The 17,703-nt window shown below is 39.0% G+C and overlaps 1 protein-coding gene across 3 annotated transcripts in view; it reads left to right on the plus strand.

Moving 5' to 3' along the window:
• Positions 1 to 17,703, plus strand: part of LOC125238310 (aminopeptidase N-like) — a 35,263-nt gene that overhangs the window by 4,383 nt on the left and 13,177 nt on the right. For all 3 annotated transcript variants that reach the window (XM_048145601.1, XM_048145602.1, XM_048145603.1), the window contains exons 2-9: positions 820 to 983; positions 11,434 to 11,708; positions 12,811 to 12,969; positions 13,235 to 13,282; positions 14,207 to 14,369; positions 14,903 to 15,115; positions 16,441 to 16,650; positions 17,414 to 17,547. In XM_048145601.1, the coding sequence (XP_048001558.1) occupies positions 825 to 983; positions 11,434 to 11,708; positions 12,811 to 12,969; positions 13,235 to 13,282; positions 14,207 to 14,369; positions 14,903 to 15,115; positions 16,441 to 16,650; positions 17,414 to 17,547 (1,361 nt within the window). In that variant the 5' untranslated portion in view covers positions 820 to 824. The remainder of the gene's footprint in view (positions 1 to 819; positions 984 to 11,433; positions 11,709 to 12,810; positions 12,970 to 13,234; positions 13,283 to 14,206; positions 14,370 to 14,902; positions 15,116 to 16,440; positions 16,651 to 17,413; positions 17,548 to 17,703) is intronic.

Below are 17,703 nucleotides of genomic sequence, written 5' to 3' on the forward strand. Positions count from 1 at the left end.
AAAAAACCGGCCAAGAGCGTGTCGGGCCACGCTCAGTGTAGGGTTCCGTAGTTTTTCGTATTTTTCTCAAAAACTACTGAACCTATCAAGTTCAAAACAATTTTCCTAGAAGTCTTTATAAAGTTCTACTTTTGTGATTTTTTTCATATTTTTTAACATATGGTTCAAAAGTTAGAAAAAAGTGCTTAAATAATTTTTTTGTTTTTGTTTATCTTACAATGTAGTTATTGAATCAATTTATAACTAAATAAGATTCTGGGTTTAGGAGATTATGCAGGCATTTTATAAGTACAAGTATCTATCGAATACCAATAACTCCAATTGGAATTGTTTTGCAGAACTAATATTACTAGCACATGTTTTAGATCAATCAGGATATATTATATCTCTTGGTCGGGCTTGGGCGTCTTGGTAAAAATGTTTCTATTGAAAATATCTTGAAAACGCAACATAAGACTACATAAAACATATTCCTAGATCGATACATAGTGTTTATAGGTTTAATAGTGTTTATAGGTATATCTAATTTATAGTAACATGTTATCCATAAATTCACAAAAAGATCGTCAGTTGTCCAAATACAAAATACACATAATAATTGAAATATAACATAAACAAATCATAAAATTAAAAATGATAATTTAATAATCAATCAAATCGCAAAGAGGATTTCAATACTTGCCTAGAATACCAAGTTCTTTAATGTCCGTTTATAACATATAGTTCATTCAAGTTCCAATTCTTCAACTTAGACGGCACCCAGAAACTCGCACCAAATATTTTTGTCGCCAAAAATCTTATAAATTATTTTTCTTCCAGCCACAATGCTCCGTCTGGCCTGTCTCCTGTCGGCGCTCCAGATAGCCCTGGGGGCCGAATACCTCCTCCCTGGGGACGTGATACCCCATCACTACGATCTGTCTCTACTGTACGATGTCGATCCAGCGACGAACTACAGTTTCTTCGGCAATGTCGATATACTGGTGAGTTTTATTTGGCCATTTTTCTCAGAATCGCCGTTCCTTTCCTTCTACTCGCTTCGGTGTTTCACCCTCTTAGCCGTTCGTGAGAGCACTCTTTTCTTATGCGTACTGCCAAGGAGTGGAATTCCTTGCCGGCGGCTATATTTCCGAGCTCATATAACCCGCCAACCTTCAAATCAAGAGTGAACAGGCATCTTCTGAGCGAGCTCACTCCATCGTAGGCCACGTCTTTGCCTTTGGCTAGTCTGTGGCCAAGAGTAAGCCCATTTATAATAATAAAAAAAAGCAGTGGTATTGAAATTCCACCACGGTTAGTTACCTCTGATGGGGAATCTGGGGTCAAATACCTGCTGCAGTTAGCCCTGCCGGCGTATCATGCTTCTGTCACTTATCCACGTGGATAAGACATCTGTCACTCTCACACTGATATACTTGCTAAAGCGTGACGGATGCTTTATCCGTGGATATGTGATAAAATTGGAAGCATGATACGCCGGCTGGGGGCGATAATATCGATAATTTAATACACAATAAAATTTAAAATTATTTTTCCCCTCACTAGCTCGGAAACACGTGTTTTGTCCTTTTATACCAGCGGGTAAAAACGCATTTTATCCACTAGTAGGTAAAGTAATTTGACCTTGAATAAAGTCAAATTAACCGCTTTAAAATTGATAAAAGTAGGTGAATCTAGTAATAAAGATGATTTACCACCTGTGAAACTACTGGAAGCAGTGATAAACGCATTTTTTGCGTTGTAGTTTCCTCGCTGTAGTGAGGGGAAAAGTTTTGTGTTACGCCGGTTTCACATTATCCGATCCGATATCGGATGTCGGAAGGATTTCCATAGAAAAAATCCAAGATGGCGCCTGTAATGTATGGGATATCGGTCCGACATCCGATATCGGATCGGATAATGTGAAAACGCACTTACACCAGGGGCGGCTCACTCCGCGATTCCATCGCCGCGCTACAAGTACATGCGGGCGGCCGCGAGTTCGCGGCCTAATCAGGGGTGGCTCACATTCTCACGGAACGCTTGTTCGCACTTTCTATTGTTACTATACGTCGCGAGATTTTTTAAAGGTTCACACGCGATATCCGCGTGTGGAATGGCTAATAACGCTTAGTTAAACAAACATTATGAATAAAATAGGACAATCTTACACAGATCCACTATTGATTATGTCATTTATGGCCCACGGAAACGTTCAATCAGGCTTGTGACGTTGGGATTTAGACAAAAATATATAAATACTGTATATACCTAGAAAGTACCCAAGACTTGAATATAATAGCATAACATTTTATCTGAGTATTAATTTTTTTTAATAGGTACATAGGCAACCCTAGCGTCCGACGCTGCGCACGTGCGGCTCGTTTCTTTGTAATCATTTTGTAGGTATTTAAAAAGGCGGTATTTCGTGAACTTCAAAGCAGTGGGCCTTCTGTACTTGTACTATTATATATTCTGTGGTTACACTCGGGTGCAAATGTATTTTACTTCTCGTGTGTTAAAAAAACTCGCAAGTTCAGGATTCTATTCTCGAACCTTCTCCTTCAACTATAGAATCCTTTCACTTGCTCGTTTTTAAATTCACACTCGGCGTTAAAATACAACTTTGCCCCCTTGTATAACAAATAACTATTATGTCATTTCTATGATTAATTTATTAACAAATAGTTATAAAATCTCACAGTTTACATGTTGTTTTAAACTCGTCAATACTTTACAGAGGTAGAATAATAACAATTTTCTGTAAGATGGTCAGTTAAATATTTCTTAAATATTTTTTTCTGTTGCATCGTAGCTCCCGAACGGATGACCCGATTTAGATTTTTTTTTGTTTGAAAGCTGAGTTACTCGGGAGTGTTCTTCGCCATGTTTCATGAAAATCGGTCCGCTATTTCGCGATCGGGGTTTTTTCAAATTTTTAACTTTGTGGTTAGGTTATGTTTACACGGGAGCGACTACTTGTTCATTTCTTAGGGATGAATATCAGTTCTCCATGGAGACGACGCCGATCACTCAGAAAGCTTTTACGAAATTCAGGACAAACAGAGACAAAGGTATTAAATATCATAATTTGTATCGAAACCAAAAACTCGTGTCCTAGAACTCAGATAATCTTCTTCTTCGTAGTAGTTATAGTTTTCAAAAAAGCATGTAATATCTTTCTTTTTTGTGTGTAATATGTTGTTTTCTATAATTTTGTTCATGTTACCTGTTGTGATTGTTTTTCACCGAATGGTTTAACCGGAAGATCAGCGCTGGAAGTCGCCAGCAATATGCTGAGGTTAAACCATTTCGTGGCACCTTCTCGTTTTTATGTGTTCCTATTTGTAATATTTTTCTCTTTTGTGTGTTTACGAATAAAATTTATTCTATTCTATTCTATTCTTCCTACCCTTAATCCCACGTTGTGTGGGGCCGGTACAACTTGTCCTGTTCCATTCTCCTCAATCATTCGTCATCTCAACACCTTTCTTTCTCATATCCTCTTTCACACCCATCCATCGTTGTTTGGGTTTACCCTTCCCGTTCCATCCCTCAACATTCATCTCTAACATTATTTTGCCAACATAAACAGATTGGACCCTCCTCATTACATGACCGTACCACGCCAACCTGCCACTCCCCAACTTTTCCGTTATAGGCGCAACTTTAGAACTACAACAACTCAGATAGTATAGGCACGGTATAATAAAGAGTACTATCGTACAGTATGGCCACTCCCGCTCGCCGCTGAAAGTGCCGCCCACCCCCTCTCGGTTACCACACAGTTGTTATTGCCTGTCAAAAACGCGAACAGTCGACCTGTCATATCTCACTCATTCAAGCATGGTACGCGTTCACCTACTTACACAAGCTTAGAATGTGTATTGGGAACGCGCCTCTTTCATATATTTGATCGCCAGTGTCCGAGATGTAGTATATATTTAGGTGTTAAAAGCCTAGCAAACACTAAAATCAACCTTGCAGTACACAATGCCCGTTTTTGCAACGGTTTCACTGCGACATGATCGAACCTCGTATGTAGGTTACTTTCCAGTCCTTTGTCTGCCGAAGTCGATGGAAATTAGAAAACTGATTTTAGTGCTTATACGTGACAACTGATACAATATTTATTTATTTTAATCTACATGAAAAAGTACAATTACAATACAATTGGTGGCCTTGGGGGCGAAACAGAAATGCGTCAAGGAGGAACAAAAAATAATAAGTACTTATATGATAATAATATGTAGGTATTGTTCTTTATTGACAGGTAAACACCCATTAAACTAACCTAACCACAAAATTAATAGTTATTTGTTATACAAGGGGGCAAAGTTGTATTTTAACGCCGAGTGTGGAATTGAAAAACGAGCAAGAGAAAGGATTCTATAGTTGAACCACGAGCGAAGCGAGTGGTTCGGGAATAGAATCCTGAACTTGCGAGTTTTTTAACACACGAGAAGTAAAATACATTTGCACCCGAGTGTAACACAAAACTTTTCCCCTCACTATAGCGAGGAAACTACAACGCAAAAAAATGCGTTTATCACTGCTTCCAGTAGTTCCACAGGTGGTAAATCATCTTAATTACTAGATTCACCTACTTTTATCAATTTTAAAGCAGTTAATTTGACTTTATTCAAGGTCAAATTACTTTACTCACTAGTGGATAAAATGCGTTTTTACCCGCTGGTATTAAAGGACAAAACACGTGTTTCCGAGCTAGTGAGGGGAAAACCGATTTTCATGAAACATGGCTAAGAACACTCCCGACTAACACAGCTTTCAAATAAAAAAAAACTAAATCGAAATCGGTTCATCCGTTCAGGAGCTACGATGCCACAGACAGACACACACACAGACAGACAAACAGACAGACAGACAGACAGACAGACAGACAGACAGACAGACAGACAGACGGACAGACAGACAGACAGACAGACACGTCAAACTTATAACACCCCTTCGTTTTTGCGTCGGGGGTTAAAAAACAGCAATATATAGGGACAAGCGACAGGGTTATAACATTTCTGGAAATAGTGTAGCTATTAGCATGAGTTAGTTACTCGATGGTACGTCATGGAAAAAATGTTTGGAAATATGTATCTAGTTATTTGGTTTACAAGGGGGCAAAATTGTTGTTCAAGCGCAGGTGCCAATATTGATACCCGAACGAGTGAAAATTTCCAATATTGAACCGGGAGCGTAGCGAGTGGTTTGAGAAGTGGAAGTTTGAGCATTGCGAGGGATTCGGCCAATGTAAGATTTCGAGAGAATTTTACATTGTACAGCGCGTAAACCTAATAAGGGCGATAAATGAAACCAGGCATATAATTCAATATTGTTATCATTAATTAAGAGGTGTTTTTGAGTTACTCTTAATTTTCACCCCATAATGAATTTTTGAAAAAATTCCCAGCAGCAATGTACTGTAAAGTGGTTGCGATGACAATCAATGACAACTGTCAACGAGCGTTAAACGCGAGTGTGTTTGCATTACGTTGCGGGCCGAATTAATTTGTATGGATAAAAAAAATATTTCAAGTTTAAGTAAAAGTTATCTAATTCCATTTTTTATATCCTATACTCACCACCGTTAAGAGGTTCGCCCGTATTAGGTTTACACCCTGTATATGCAATTACTGATATGATAGATGATTAAGATCATAGTTTTTTTACTGCAAGACGGTGCAGTTTTTTAAGTGTCGGTTGGTTTTGACGTAGAATAGCTTATTCACAATTTCACACCTATTCGTACGGTCACCGTGACTAAAATGAGGACCGAAGCGGAATATTTCGTCTCACATAAAAAAACAATAACAAAATAAATAGGTATTGGTTGATGATTGTTAGCCTAGACATGCCTAGACTAAAACACTATAATATAAAGCAACTTTCTCGAGCAAACCAGTATCGAATCCATTTCGTATATGAAGAAGGCGTTGTTATATTATTCTGGTGTAAGGATGCGGAAACAGTCCAGTTTAGTATGAAGAAATTAGTTCTAATGAAATTCCGCAACATGGCGCGTAATATATTTCTGTTCTGGAGGGCGATTTTTGAATCTCGCACACGGGATTTTGTCACTAAAATACCGGTTGAAAACGGTGACTTGCTTATTATTATCAGTGACAATTTTCTGAATTCGAACGCGTGAGACTCAAAAATCGGCCCGCTGGCTTTACAACCTTTAGCGACATGAAGTTCGTGGTTAGCAGTTGAAATGAGGATGTTTACTTTGCTTTTCTTTCCGCCCGGTTGGCCGTCACCCGACAATTTCAAGGGTACGGTACGGTCAGCAACGATGGCTATAAAATAACAAAATACTTACACCAAAATTTTTGTCTTTTTAAAAACAGAAAGTTCAAGTACTATTTGTATTTGTCTGAACTATGGTAATATGAAACGTCACACACAGGTCGAACGCGATTAATTAACATTATTTTTACCTTTTTTCCCAACGTTTCGGCCAGGTAAAAAAGGTAAAAATAATGTTAATTAATCGCGTTCGACCTGTGTGTGACTTTAAATATGTGTACAAAGCGCGAGAACTTAAAGTGTAATATGAAACGTAACAAAATGTTTGCCGTTTGTTATTATGTTAATCCAATTAGGAAATATACAGAGTGGGGCCTGTAACAAAGGCGAAGAATTGAACTGTAGGCTATTCTCCTTATACTGATCAACATTTGTTCAGTGACTTTTAAAAATTATGAAGTCTTTAAATTTTTAATTTTTTATACAAAATAAATATTAGCTTCAATGTACGCCATTATTGTTGTCATTGACGTTGTCTGTCACACTTTAGACTTAACAGAATTCGCAATACATTACCTCTTAGAAAAAACTTTCAAGGGTGATAAAAATCAAAATACAGGTTATTTTTAAAAGTCGCCGAACAAATGTTGATCAGTATAAGGAGAATAGCCTAGAGTTCAATTCTTCGCCTTTGTTACAGGCCCCACTCTGTTATGTATACACTACACACCTTAATGTAAAGGCAGGTAATAAAGTTCTGTGTACATATCTTTTGCCACTTTGGCTGTAGCCACAGCTGTGTTGTTGACTGTACTATCGGGCCTTTGTATTTAAACTGGACTATAAAATTTTATAATTATAAGAAAAAAAGCCTCGTTGCCGATTCGTTTGGATACTTATACCCTAGACACTACGATACGAGTACCTACTTCTTCAAAATATTTATTACTAGCTTTTGCCCGCGGCTTCGCTCGCGTTAGAAAGAGACAAAAAGTAGCCTATGTCACTCTCCATCCCTTCAACTGACAAACGAAAAACGGACAAACAAACAGACACACACACTTTCCCGTTTATAATATTAGTATGGATTAAGTAGGTGTAGGTACAACTTTACTAATAGGTGTAGATACTTATTACTTAAAATATGTACTAGGAAGAACTAACAGGTAAATTACTAAATTGTAAGCTTCTCTGTACCCAACTGCCGCGATTAAGCACAGTTTCCACTGATTTAAACACTTACCTTGGCACAGGACAATGTAAGCGAATGACAAGAATAGTAACTAGTTGACAACAATGACTTGAAACTTAGTGTAGGTATACACTAGAGATGGGCCGAATATTCGGTAAATATTCGGTATTCGGCATATTCGGCAAGTATTTCAATGTTCGTATTCGGCCGAATAATTCGGTTCCATTGCCGAATAAACAAAGTATATAACTAATGAAGATCTTACGTATTCCATTTGATAATAAGCTCCTATTTTAGTAGCTTTCTAAGGAACTACTAAAAAGAGATAATTATGCATCAAAATATAAATACAATTGTTTTTTTTTTCAAGTTCAAAAACCGTAGTTTAAGAGTTGAGTCTTCTCAGTTCAGAGTTGTTTTAACTAAGTTTTAGTTATCCATTAAATCATAAGAACATAGTTGTAGTAACGTATGTAACCATTATCATCATTTAATAGTTTCAATCTCAACATCCGATTTAAAAATATGGCGTAACCGAATATTCGCCCGAATGTTCGGTTCGGTAAGAGCTGAACCGAATGTTCGGCCGAATATTCGTATTCGGCAAAGTCCATATTCGGCCCATCTCTAGTATACACTAATGTCTTGTTTATAATATACGACACGACACAGTTCAACATCAAGATTTTAAATTGAATCAAGACAAGATTTTAGATGTCTGTTGGTCTGTCTGTTTATCTGTCTGCCTGTCTGTGTGTGTGTCTGTCTGTGGCATCGTAGCTAAAAAAAATCTTTGAAATGCATATCATATTTTATGATGCAATATTTAATTCGTATCGCCATTAGTGAAGCATACCAATGTAGATTTATTTCTTGATTGAATTTTTATTATATTTTTTTTTATTTTTTTTTACACATAGGATAGAAATGACGATCGGTTTGGCCTAGCGGGTAGTGACCCTGTCGGCTAAGCGGTCCTGGGTTCGAATCCCGGTACCTAAGCTTGTGAGACTAATACACACTTTTAGTTGTCGCTTCAACCAAGTGAATAAGGAACAAGAAATTAAACGTGATACGATTTTGTTTGATGCAGCCAAACCTTCAACCTGTCCAAAGTTCTGTCTGTTCTGTCGTACAGTCATAATTATATAAAGATGTGCCGAAAATACGTATATAGTGCATTAGGGTAATTCCGAAAGTCTTCTAATTCCGAAAGTCGCATAAAAATCACCATTATTTCAATCATATCAAGATTCCCCTTTCGGAATTACCAGAGCATTTCTGTTATTCGGAATTACCCTAATTCACCTTACACGACTTTGTTGTTTAAACGTTTACGAGCGTTTTCACATTATCCGATCCGATATCGGATGTAGGAATGATTTCAAAGGCAAAAATCAAAGATGGCGGCTGAAATAATATGGGATCTCGGTCCTACATCCGATATTGGATCGGATAATGTGAAAACGCAGTTATGTTTGTGGATAGATATTTTTGGCACTTAGTCCGCATTTATATTAATTACATTGACTTGTACCAAAGACATATATAACTCCGGATAGACAGATAAAGTCTAAGAAAAAAACGTACCTCAGTACCATACAGAAAAGGGTACGGTGGCCTAGATGACATTACAACCTTTGGGGTACGCTCAGCTAGATGGCGCTAATATTAATATTTGACATTTTAACACATATCAAGCTAAGAATAGTAAGAATATCCATGGGCCAAATTGTCAAAGCTGAGGTTTGAGGTTCAAAAGTTCTAAGCCTGTGTCGAGAGATGGCTCTATAATAGGGAACTTGACAGTTCTTAAAATAAAATATTTTATACCTTGCACGAAATAAAGCATCAGATAATTATAAGAAAAACATGGACAGAGGTTATTTTTAAATCCAATTTCTATTTAATAAGTGAGGTAGAAATATATAAAGTAACTGAGCTGGTTGACCGTGACGTCACTAAATTCGATTTCATATTAATTCCATATTAGCAAGTCGTTCAAATTCGTTTAGACAGATCTTAAAAAGAAGCTGATTTGACCACTTCTTACCAAGCTCAATTAAGTACATAATCGATTTGTCTGTTTGATCGTTATTATATCAATAACGTTAACGAAACAAGTTGTTATGCAACACTGATGCAATCCGGATACCGAGAAATTATACCTAATGCTAGCAAGTAGGGCGAACGAAAGTGCAATAATTCATTTTCTTACGATCTAGTTGTATATACATGGTGTAACTTAGAGGGAACCGAAAGATTTTAACTACGCATGTCTCAGGGCAAAATAAAGATAAAATGTTATATGACGTCAAGCGAAATTCCCAAAAAAATTTTTTTTTTGTGTGAGGGTGATTCTTGAAAGTGTAAATTTTCCCCGTCCTGGGGAAAAAGAAAAATGAAGAATGAAATGAAAATGAAATATTTATTTTTCAAGTAGGCATATTACAATGCGCATATGAACGTCAAATAAAGCTACGCCGGCTCTAACCCCTCAGCCTCGAGAAGATTTCAGTCCCCCCTCAGTTGGAGGGGGGTATCCACTATGGGACCGGCAAGAAACTCGGCGGGCCACTTCTTTTCAAAACATTACATCTTATAATTAACATGCATTAAATAACAAGATACAATTTAACATGCAAAAGTATTCATCAAAAAAAAAACCCAACTTAAATGCATGCATTCAAAACTAACTTAAAAAAAAACGAACACCTGAACCTGAAACATCATCATTATTCATCTTTCCCATCACGGAACAATGGTGCCCCGGACCTTTGGGAAGCGTGCGCGGGGCCGAAGCCAACGCGTAGTGGCCCTTTTGACACTTTAATGAAATTTGAGGGGTACACACATTGTAATTGTATTCATAATTATGTTGTACATGATTGAAAGAAATTAATGAAACGCAAGATTAAAATCTGACATTTTGAAATTGGAATGCCGCTTGAGTGGAATGACCATTCTGAGTGACCGGTCAAACCTGAAGGCTTCAGTGACCGAAAAGCCTATTTATATCCTAATCGATACGACAGGATCGATTGCGACTTTGTACCAGTTATTGTTTGGTTTACGTTGCTCTGGTAATAGATGATAGAATTTATTGTTACACAATGTATAATATGTATGGTCAACCAATTGGAACCGTAGGCCACTCTATAACCATGTCAAAATGACAAGCAGTAAGAGATTTCTTACAATCTGATTTATAACGTCACTATGACATAGTTCTACAGTGGCCTAGGGTTCCAATTGGTTGACTGTACCAGTAATAATTAAATACCAACATCATTATCATCTGTAAATTTTTCAAACTTAGACAACTCCAATTAAGTATTTAATTTTTTTTTCCAAATTATTTATGTAAGTAAGTAATGTCAATTATTTATGTCGCTGAATTAAATGAAATCTACGAAACAATAGATGCAAGGTCCCATCATATTTTTATTTTTGGTTGTTAATCAAAATATTTGAAAGCATTTAAAGGAAATTACCTTTTAAAAAATCCCTGACCATGAGATGTGAGACACTGCGTATTGTGCACAAAATTTCAGTTTATGTAGTTAGTGATCTATTTAGAGAGCTTTCTTGGGTCGACCGGCTGGTGGCCGCCCGGCGGGTCGACCCAGGTACCGCTGGGAGGACAGTGTGGCGGCGGATCTGCGTCGGCTTCAAGTCAGTGACTGGCAAGAGACTGCGCAGGATCGGGACAGGTGGCGATCTCTCGTTTCGGAGGCCAAGATTCACTATGGATCACTGAGCCAAAATAGTTAGTTAGTTAGTTAGTTAGTGATCTATTTAAGACATCATTATTATTGTACACATCTTGGGGCCCATTTCTCGAAGCTACAAGTTACAATTTCTAATATGACTTTTCTATCAATGTCTAATATGACTAATGTTGAAAAGAGACTTCCGCTTGTAACTTGTAGCAGTTGTAGCTACAGTTTTTAGAAATGAAATAAAAAATAAAATAAAATAAAAACTATTTTCATTTCCAGCTTCAAGCCAACGCCAAAACCTCAAAAATCGTCCTCCACGCTAAAGACTTCGACATCGACGAAGACAAAGTCACTTTAACCAGCGACGGTGGCTCCATCAACGTCGCCAAAGTCCAACTGAACGACACCTTCAACCTGCTGACCGTCGAGTTGGCCAACCAGTTGGAAGTGGGACGGAACTACACGCTGACTATCCCGTACTCCGGGAATCTTGTTAATGGGTTGGATGGAGCCTACATCAGTAACTATGTTGATAAGAAGACTGGGAACAATGAGTAAGTGCTTTTTTGACCCCAAACGACGGGGTGTTATAAGTTTGACGTGTCTGTCTGTCTGTGTGTGTCTATCTGTGGCATCGTCCCGAACGGATGAACCGATTTAGATTTAGTTTTTTTTTGTTTGAAAGCTGAGCTAGTCGAGAGGGTTCTTAGCCATGTTCAAAGAAATCAATTTTAAAGCAGAAAATTTGACTATATTCAAGGTTTACTTTATCCACTAGTGGATAAAATGCGTTTTTACCCGCTGGTATTAAAGGACAAAACACGTGTTTCCGAGCTAGTGAGGGGAAAATGTATTTTACTTTTGTTTTTTAATTCCACACTCGGCGTTATACAATACAACTTTGCACCCTTGTATAACAAATAACTATTATTTTAAGTACAGGAAACTAGCCTATTCTGTGCCTATTTACGGGTTGATAAGTAAAGTACCATTGTTAGAGTTTGTTCGAAGAGTCCTGGATTGTATGGGACCCTATACACTTCACGACTCTTCTTCTTCCGAACAGACTTTACTGAGCTTCAATATTTGCCTTGTTGAACAGCCAATCAACCGCGAAGTGTCACTGTTGTAAAATATGCCCCAGGTGTGAATTGCGAGCCAGTCTCCTGAGTTTCTGTCTATAAGTAGGTACTGAGTCCTATCGGACTAAGCAACACGCCATCGCCACGTCGGTAACATGCCATCTATTTTTTAACCCCCGACGCAAAAACGACGGGGTGTTATAAGTTTGACGTGTCTGTCTGTCTGCCTGTTTATCTATTTGTCTGTCTGTCTGTGTATGTGTCTGTCTGTGGCATCGTCGCTCCCGAACGGATGAACCGATATAGATTTAGGTTTTTTTTTGTTTGAAAGCTGAGTTAGTCGGGAGTGTTCTTAGCCATGTTTCATGAAAATCGGTCTACATACTAATGTCGCAGTCGGGGGTTGTTTTCAAAATTTTAATTCTGTGGTTAGGTTATTATTTCACATCAATTGGAGAAAAGGGGAGGCATACAGACGTATGATCATATTTCTATGATAAACATATGATAGAGCGGACTATCGTTCTTAAATATGTATAGAAGTGTGGAATTAATGAAAATTTATTGTCAACAGGCATCTGGTGGCGACGCAATTCGAGTCCATCTCAGCCCGAAAAGCGTTCCCCTGTTTCGACGAGCCAATATACAAGGCCTCTTACAAGGTGAACATCGGCCACCACCGAGATTATACCGCCATCGCTAACATGCCGGTTGAGAGCTCTTCGGATAACAAGTAAGAAATGTATCTACCTAGAATCCTTCCAATATTATTAGCTTTCCATCCGATCTTTAGCTACCTTTTAAGAGAGGGACATCTGACAGACAGCAGGGAAATTGGACCCCTGGTTTTTATAAATCTTTGTACCTACTGCCAACTGATAGGCTACAGAATCATCTATAATCTGAAAGGCTGTCAAGAGATTTGCCCCCTGACTTGTATAGAAGTTAGGGGATGTAAGAATCCGCTTGACTCCATTTAAATTTCATTTTTTTTGCAGTGCCTTAGACAGTCATTGGCCGTGGACAACAGTGACCAAGAAATTCAAGTAAGTCAATAAAACTTTTACACAGTGGCCATGCCAGCAGGTTTCTTAATAAATAAGTACTTATGTATTTTACATTTTGCTTTCTAAGGCTAAATGTACTGTAAAAAGTACTACAGATTAATTTTCGGGCTTGATGAATACACAACCTTGAACCTACAACTACATACATTCCACATTCTGGACACAGGTTTCTAATTTGCCATTGCGAGTCGAACACGATTTGGACTAAGAGCCCAGCGGGCCGATTTTTGAGTCTCACGCGTTCGAATTCAGAAAATTGTCACTGAAAATAATAGGCAATTCACCGTTTTCAACCGGTATTTTAGTGACAGTGAGACTCAAAAATCGGGTCCCTGCGCCAGTCCTTCCTCGAAATCTCAAGGATGAAACTTTGGGATAATACAGAGTTCGGATCGACGTTTAATGTCTACATATTACCTAGTTCAGCCCGTCTGCCATTTTTTTGCTATAAGGTTTTTTTTAAATACACTTACTTTCCTTACATTCTCAAGGCTAATTTTTATTATATATGTGTTAGAAAAAGAATTGATAATCATCATTTCCTAACCATTTGCGGCGGCCGTAGCTTGAGAAATTAGGGTAAGTTATAGAGACTTTCAAGCGTCTGGTAAAAGTTACGGCCGGCGGAAATGGTCTGGAAATAATGATTATCAAATCCTTACAGTCTTTTCTATTACGTATATAAAAATCAGCCTTGAGAATTTAAGGAAAGTTAGTGTTTTAAAAAAAAAAACCTTATAGCAAAAAAATGGCCGACGGGCCGAACTAGGTAATATGCACACATTAAACGTCGATACGAACGTCGATTGATCGCCTATAATCAAAAGTTATTTTAAACCTACTGACTGCGCCAATAAACCCAGCCTAAAGCGATCTTTTGACTCTAAATATCAATATTTTCAGGAAACCCCTCGACCAATTCGTGTGGGACCACTTCGGCAACTCTGTGCCGATGTCCACGTACCTGGTGGCGTGGGTGGTCTCCAAGTTCGAGCACGTCGTCAGCCCCGCCGACCTGTCCAAGACCAAGTTCAGGATCTGGGCCAGGGGAGACGCTATAGAACAGGTGTGGGTTTAAAACTATTATGCCATAGGTGGCAAAATAAGTATACCGCCTGCCTATCGACGAGCCTGCTTCCCGAAACCCATGTACACTCCTCCATTTTTTCCTCAAAAAGCCTTGCCATTCCAATGAAAAAAAAAATTGTTTCAAACTAATTTCCTCAACTTGTCAAGCTTCAAGGCATTAAGGTTTTCGAGCTTTTGACTTTAAAAATGCGTGTTGATGATGATTTTGTAGTTATAATGTTACACATTTATAGACGGTCAACCTTTTCTATGGGAATTAAACCTTCACTCCTACATTTCAATACGTAAATTTTCAAGTGTGGCTCGTCGATGAGTCGTCGATGATTCCACCAACGTCAAGTTTTAGGAAGGCACGCGATTCATGAAGTCATACGGCCACTGAGCCCTAAATTTTTTTTTAAATTTGCCGCCTTTTTTATTGCCAAGACTTTTGATTGACCATCTATATGTTCAGCAATTTAATTTGTGAATGTCATACTTCTATTTGCTCAAAAGTCAAATATTTTCCAGACGGAGTACGCCTCAACAGTCGGTCCTAAAGTCCTCAGCCACTTCGAGTCCTGGTTCGGAGTGCCATTCCCTCTGCCCAAGCAAGACATGGTGGCTATTCCCGACTTCGCGGCCGGAGCCATGGAGAACTGGGGACTCATCACTTACCGGGAAACTGCGTTGCTATATGACAAAGAGCAGTCATCTTTTCTGAACAAGGAACGTGTAGCTGAGGTATGTCATCCTCCTTGCGTTATCCCGGCATTTGCCACGGCTCATGGGGGCTTGGGGTCCGCTTTGACAACTAATCCCAAGATTTGGCGTAGGCACTAGTTTTTACGAAAGCGACTGCCATCTGACCTTCCAATCCGAAGGGTAAACTAGACCTTATTGGAATTAGTCCGGTTTGCTTAAGATTTTTTCCTTCACCGAAAAACGACTGGCAAATATCAAATGACATTTCGCACATAAATTCCGAAAAACATTGGTGCGAGCCGGGGTTGGAACCCGCGACCTTCGGAATGAAAGTCGAAGGTACTTACCGCTAGGTTACCAGCGCTTCAGCTGAGGTATGTATGACACTGCAATTTTGGCCCAAACATCGTCACCGCATTGTTTGGTGTGTCCTTCCCTCTGCCCAAGTAGAACAATTAACTGACTTCGCGGCCGGAGCTATGGAGATCTGGCCCCGTAGCCGAATGGCATTTGTGCGACGCCAAACAACACAGAAATGCAGTCTAGCTCTGTCGCGCCAATACGCAAGAGCGATAGAGATAGATTGCGGTTTTGCGACGCTTGGCTGTTGCAGAAATGGCATGGCAGAAAGGGCCTGGGAGCTCATCACGTATAGAGAAATAACGTTGTTGTATGATAAGGAGTAGTCATCTTTCTTGAACGAGGAGCGCGTTGCTGAGGTAAGAACAACTGTAATCTCGTCATCACAGTCATCATCTAAAAGACCCTTCACTTCTGGCCAAAGGTTTGGTTTAAGGATTTCCAGAACGTTCGATCTTGCGCCATCTGCATCCATCGGATTAAGTATGTAGACCTTCATTAGATCGTCGATCCACTTTAAAGTGGACCTTGGGATCGATTTGTATAGTTTGTTAAGACCCTCGATTAGTCAATGTATTAGTTGTAGAAAATTTCCAATGCTTTCGGAAGTTTAAAGAAAAATGGGACATAAGAAAAAAACATTACAAAAATATCCTCCAGATATATCTTGATCTGGAGTTTTCCCCCTTGACTTGAATCTCACAAGAAAATATTTCAACTTGTTCCTTTATCTGCTCTGAATTTGACAAAACCAAGTTCGATAAAGAAAATATGGACATGGTGCGATTAGCTGATGAGATGTTATTGCAAAATATATGTTCCTCTTGTTCTTGACCATTAGTGCGTTTTCGCATTGTCCGATCCGATATCGGATGTCGGACCGATATCCCATACATTACAGGCGCCATCTTGGATTTTTTTTTATTGAAATCCTTCCGACATCCGATATCGGATCGGATAATGTGAAAACGGACTTATTCCTAACATTTAACACTTGTTTCCAGGTGATAGCCCACGAGCTAGCTCACCAATGGTTCGGAAACCTGGTCACCATGAAGTGGTGGTCGGACTTGTGGCTGAACGAGGGTTTCGCGACGTTCGCGGCCTCTATAGGAGTGGCGGCCGTCGAGCCCGAGTGGAAGGCGGAGCGGGCTTACGCTGTGGATAATCTCATGTCCGTTCTCAATCTGGACGCGCTCGAGTCCAGCCACCCTGTAAGTTCTGACATTTCTAGTGATCGGACTCTTAGCGTAATTTCTAACAAAATGAGATTCATTATTCCGAGAACGTCATACAAATGACGCCCAACTGTCCGATCTCTGGATATTACATACATTACACTAGACAAAATATTCAACTTTACTATTCAGATTAGTAGTTAAAGAGGGTAGTCAGTCATAGAATGATCTCATGCCTTAACTTCGAGATGCATTGAATTTTGATCAACCCGTATTAAAGAATGAAGAACTTTGCCGGCTACCTAGAATTAAGTTAATTCAGAAAGCTACTAACCTCATCACCAACCACTTAGAGATGGTCGAGAAGCTCTTGAGTAAGTGAACGATTTTAAGATCGTGTAGGGCCCCCGGAGATACAATACAAGAGTCCAAGTACAATCCAATCCAATCCTCGTTGACTATAGATACAATTCCGAAGAAAAGTGTGCCATTATACTAGACGGACGATGGTCTCTTATCAAAGGTGTGGGTCTATTTTGCAGGCTATATTTTAGGCCCTGATCTAGGGGGGAGCGAGCCGGGGCCCTTGCCCCGGGCTCCAAGTCTATTAGGGGCAAATTCGAACTTCATAAAGTCCAAAAGGCGTCACATTTGTAATTTTTTAGTTTTTGTAAAAAAGTCTAGATCCGTTACTGGCTATTTTGCAGAAAGCTTCCATATTCGCTCGACCTCTGCTTCTTCCTTGACTAGTAAGTAGATTTAGATAGTAATTTCTCTCAAGATAATAATCTTGTTTCAGGTATCCGTCCCCATTAATGATCCGAAGCGCATCGCAGAGATCTTCGATGAGATCTCCTACCGCAAGGGATCTTCTCTCATCCGTATGATGACCATGTTCCTTGGAGAGGAGGTCTTCAGGAAAGCCATCAATAAGTGAGTAGACCAGACTTTTAGTAAATCCAGGGCCGTAGTCAGAGTTAAATTTAAGATGGGGCAGCCGCAAGCCTTCATAGGGTGCAATACCTAGTCTACTTCTGGTTTTGAAGTGCAAGCCATTCAATATTCCATATCCATTTATGTAGTTATTTT

Source organism: Leguminivora glycinivorella, chromosome 23, assembly GCF_023078275.1.
Source record: "Leguminivora glycinivorella isolate SPB_JAAS2020 chromosome 23, LegGlyc_1.1, whole genome shotgun sequence".
NCBI lineage: Eukaryota > Metazoa > Arthropoda > Insecta > Lepidoptera > Tortricidae > Leguminivora > Leguminivora glycinivorella.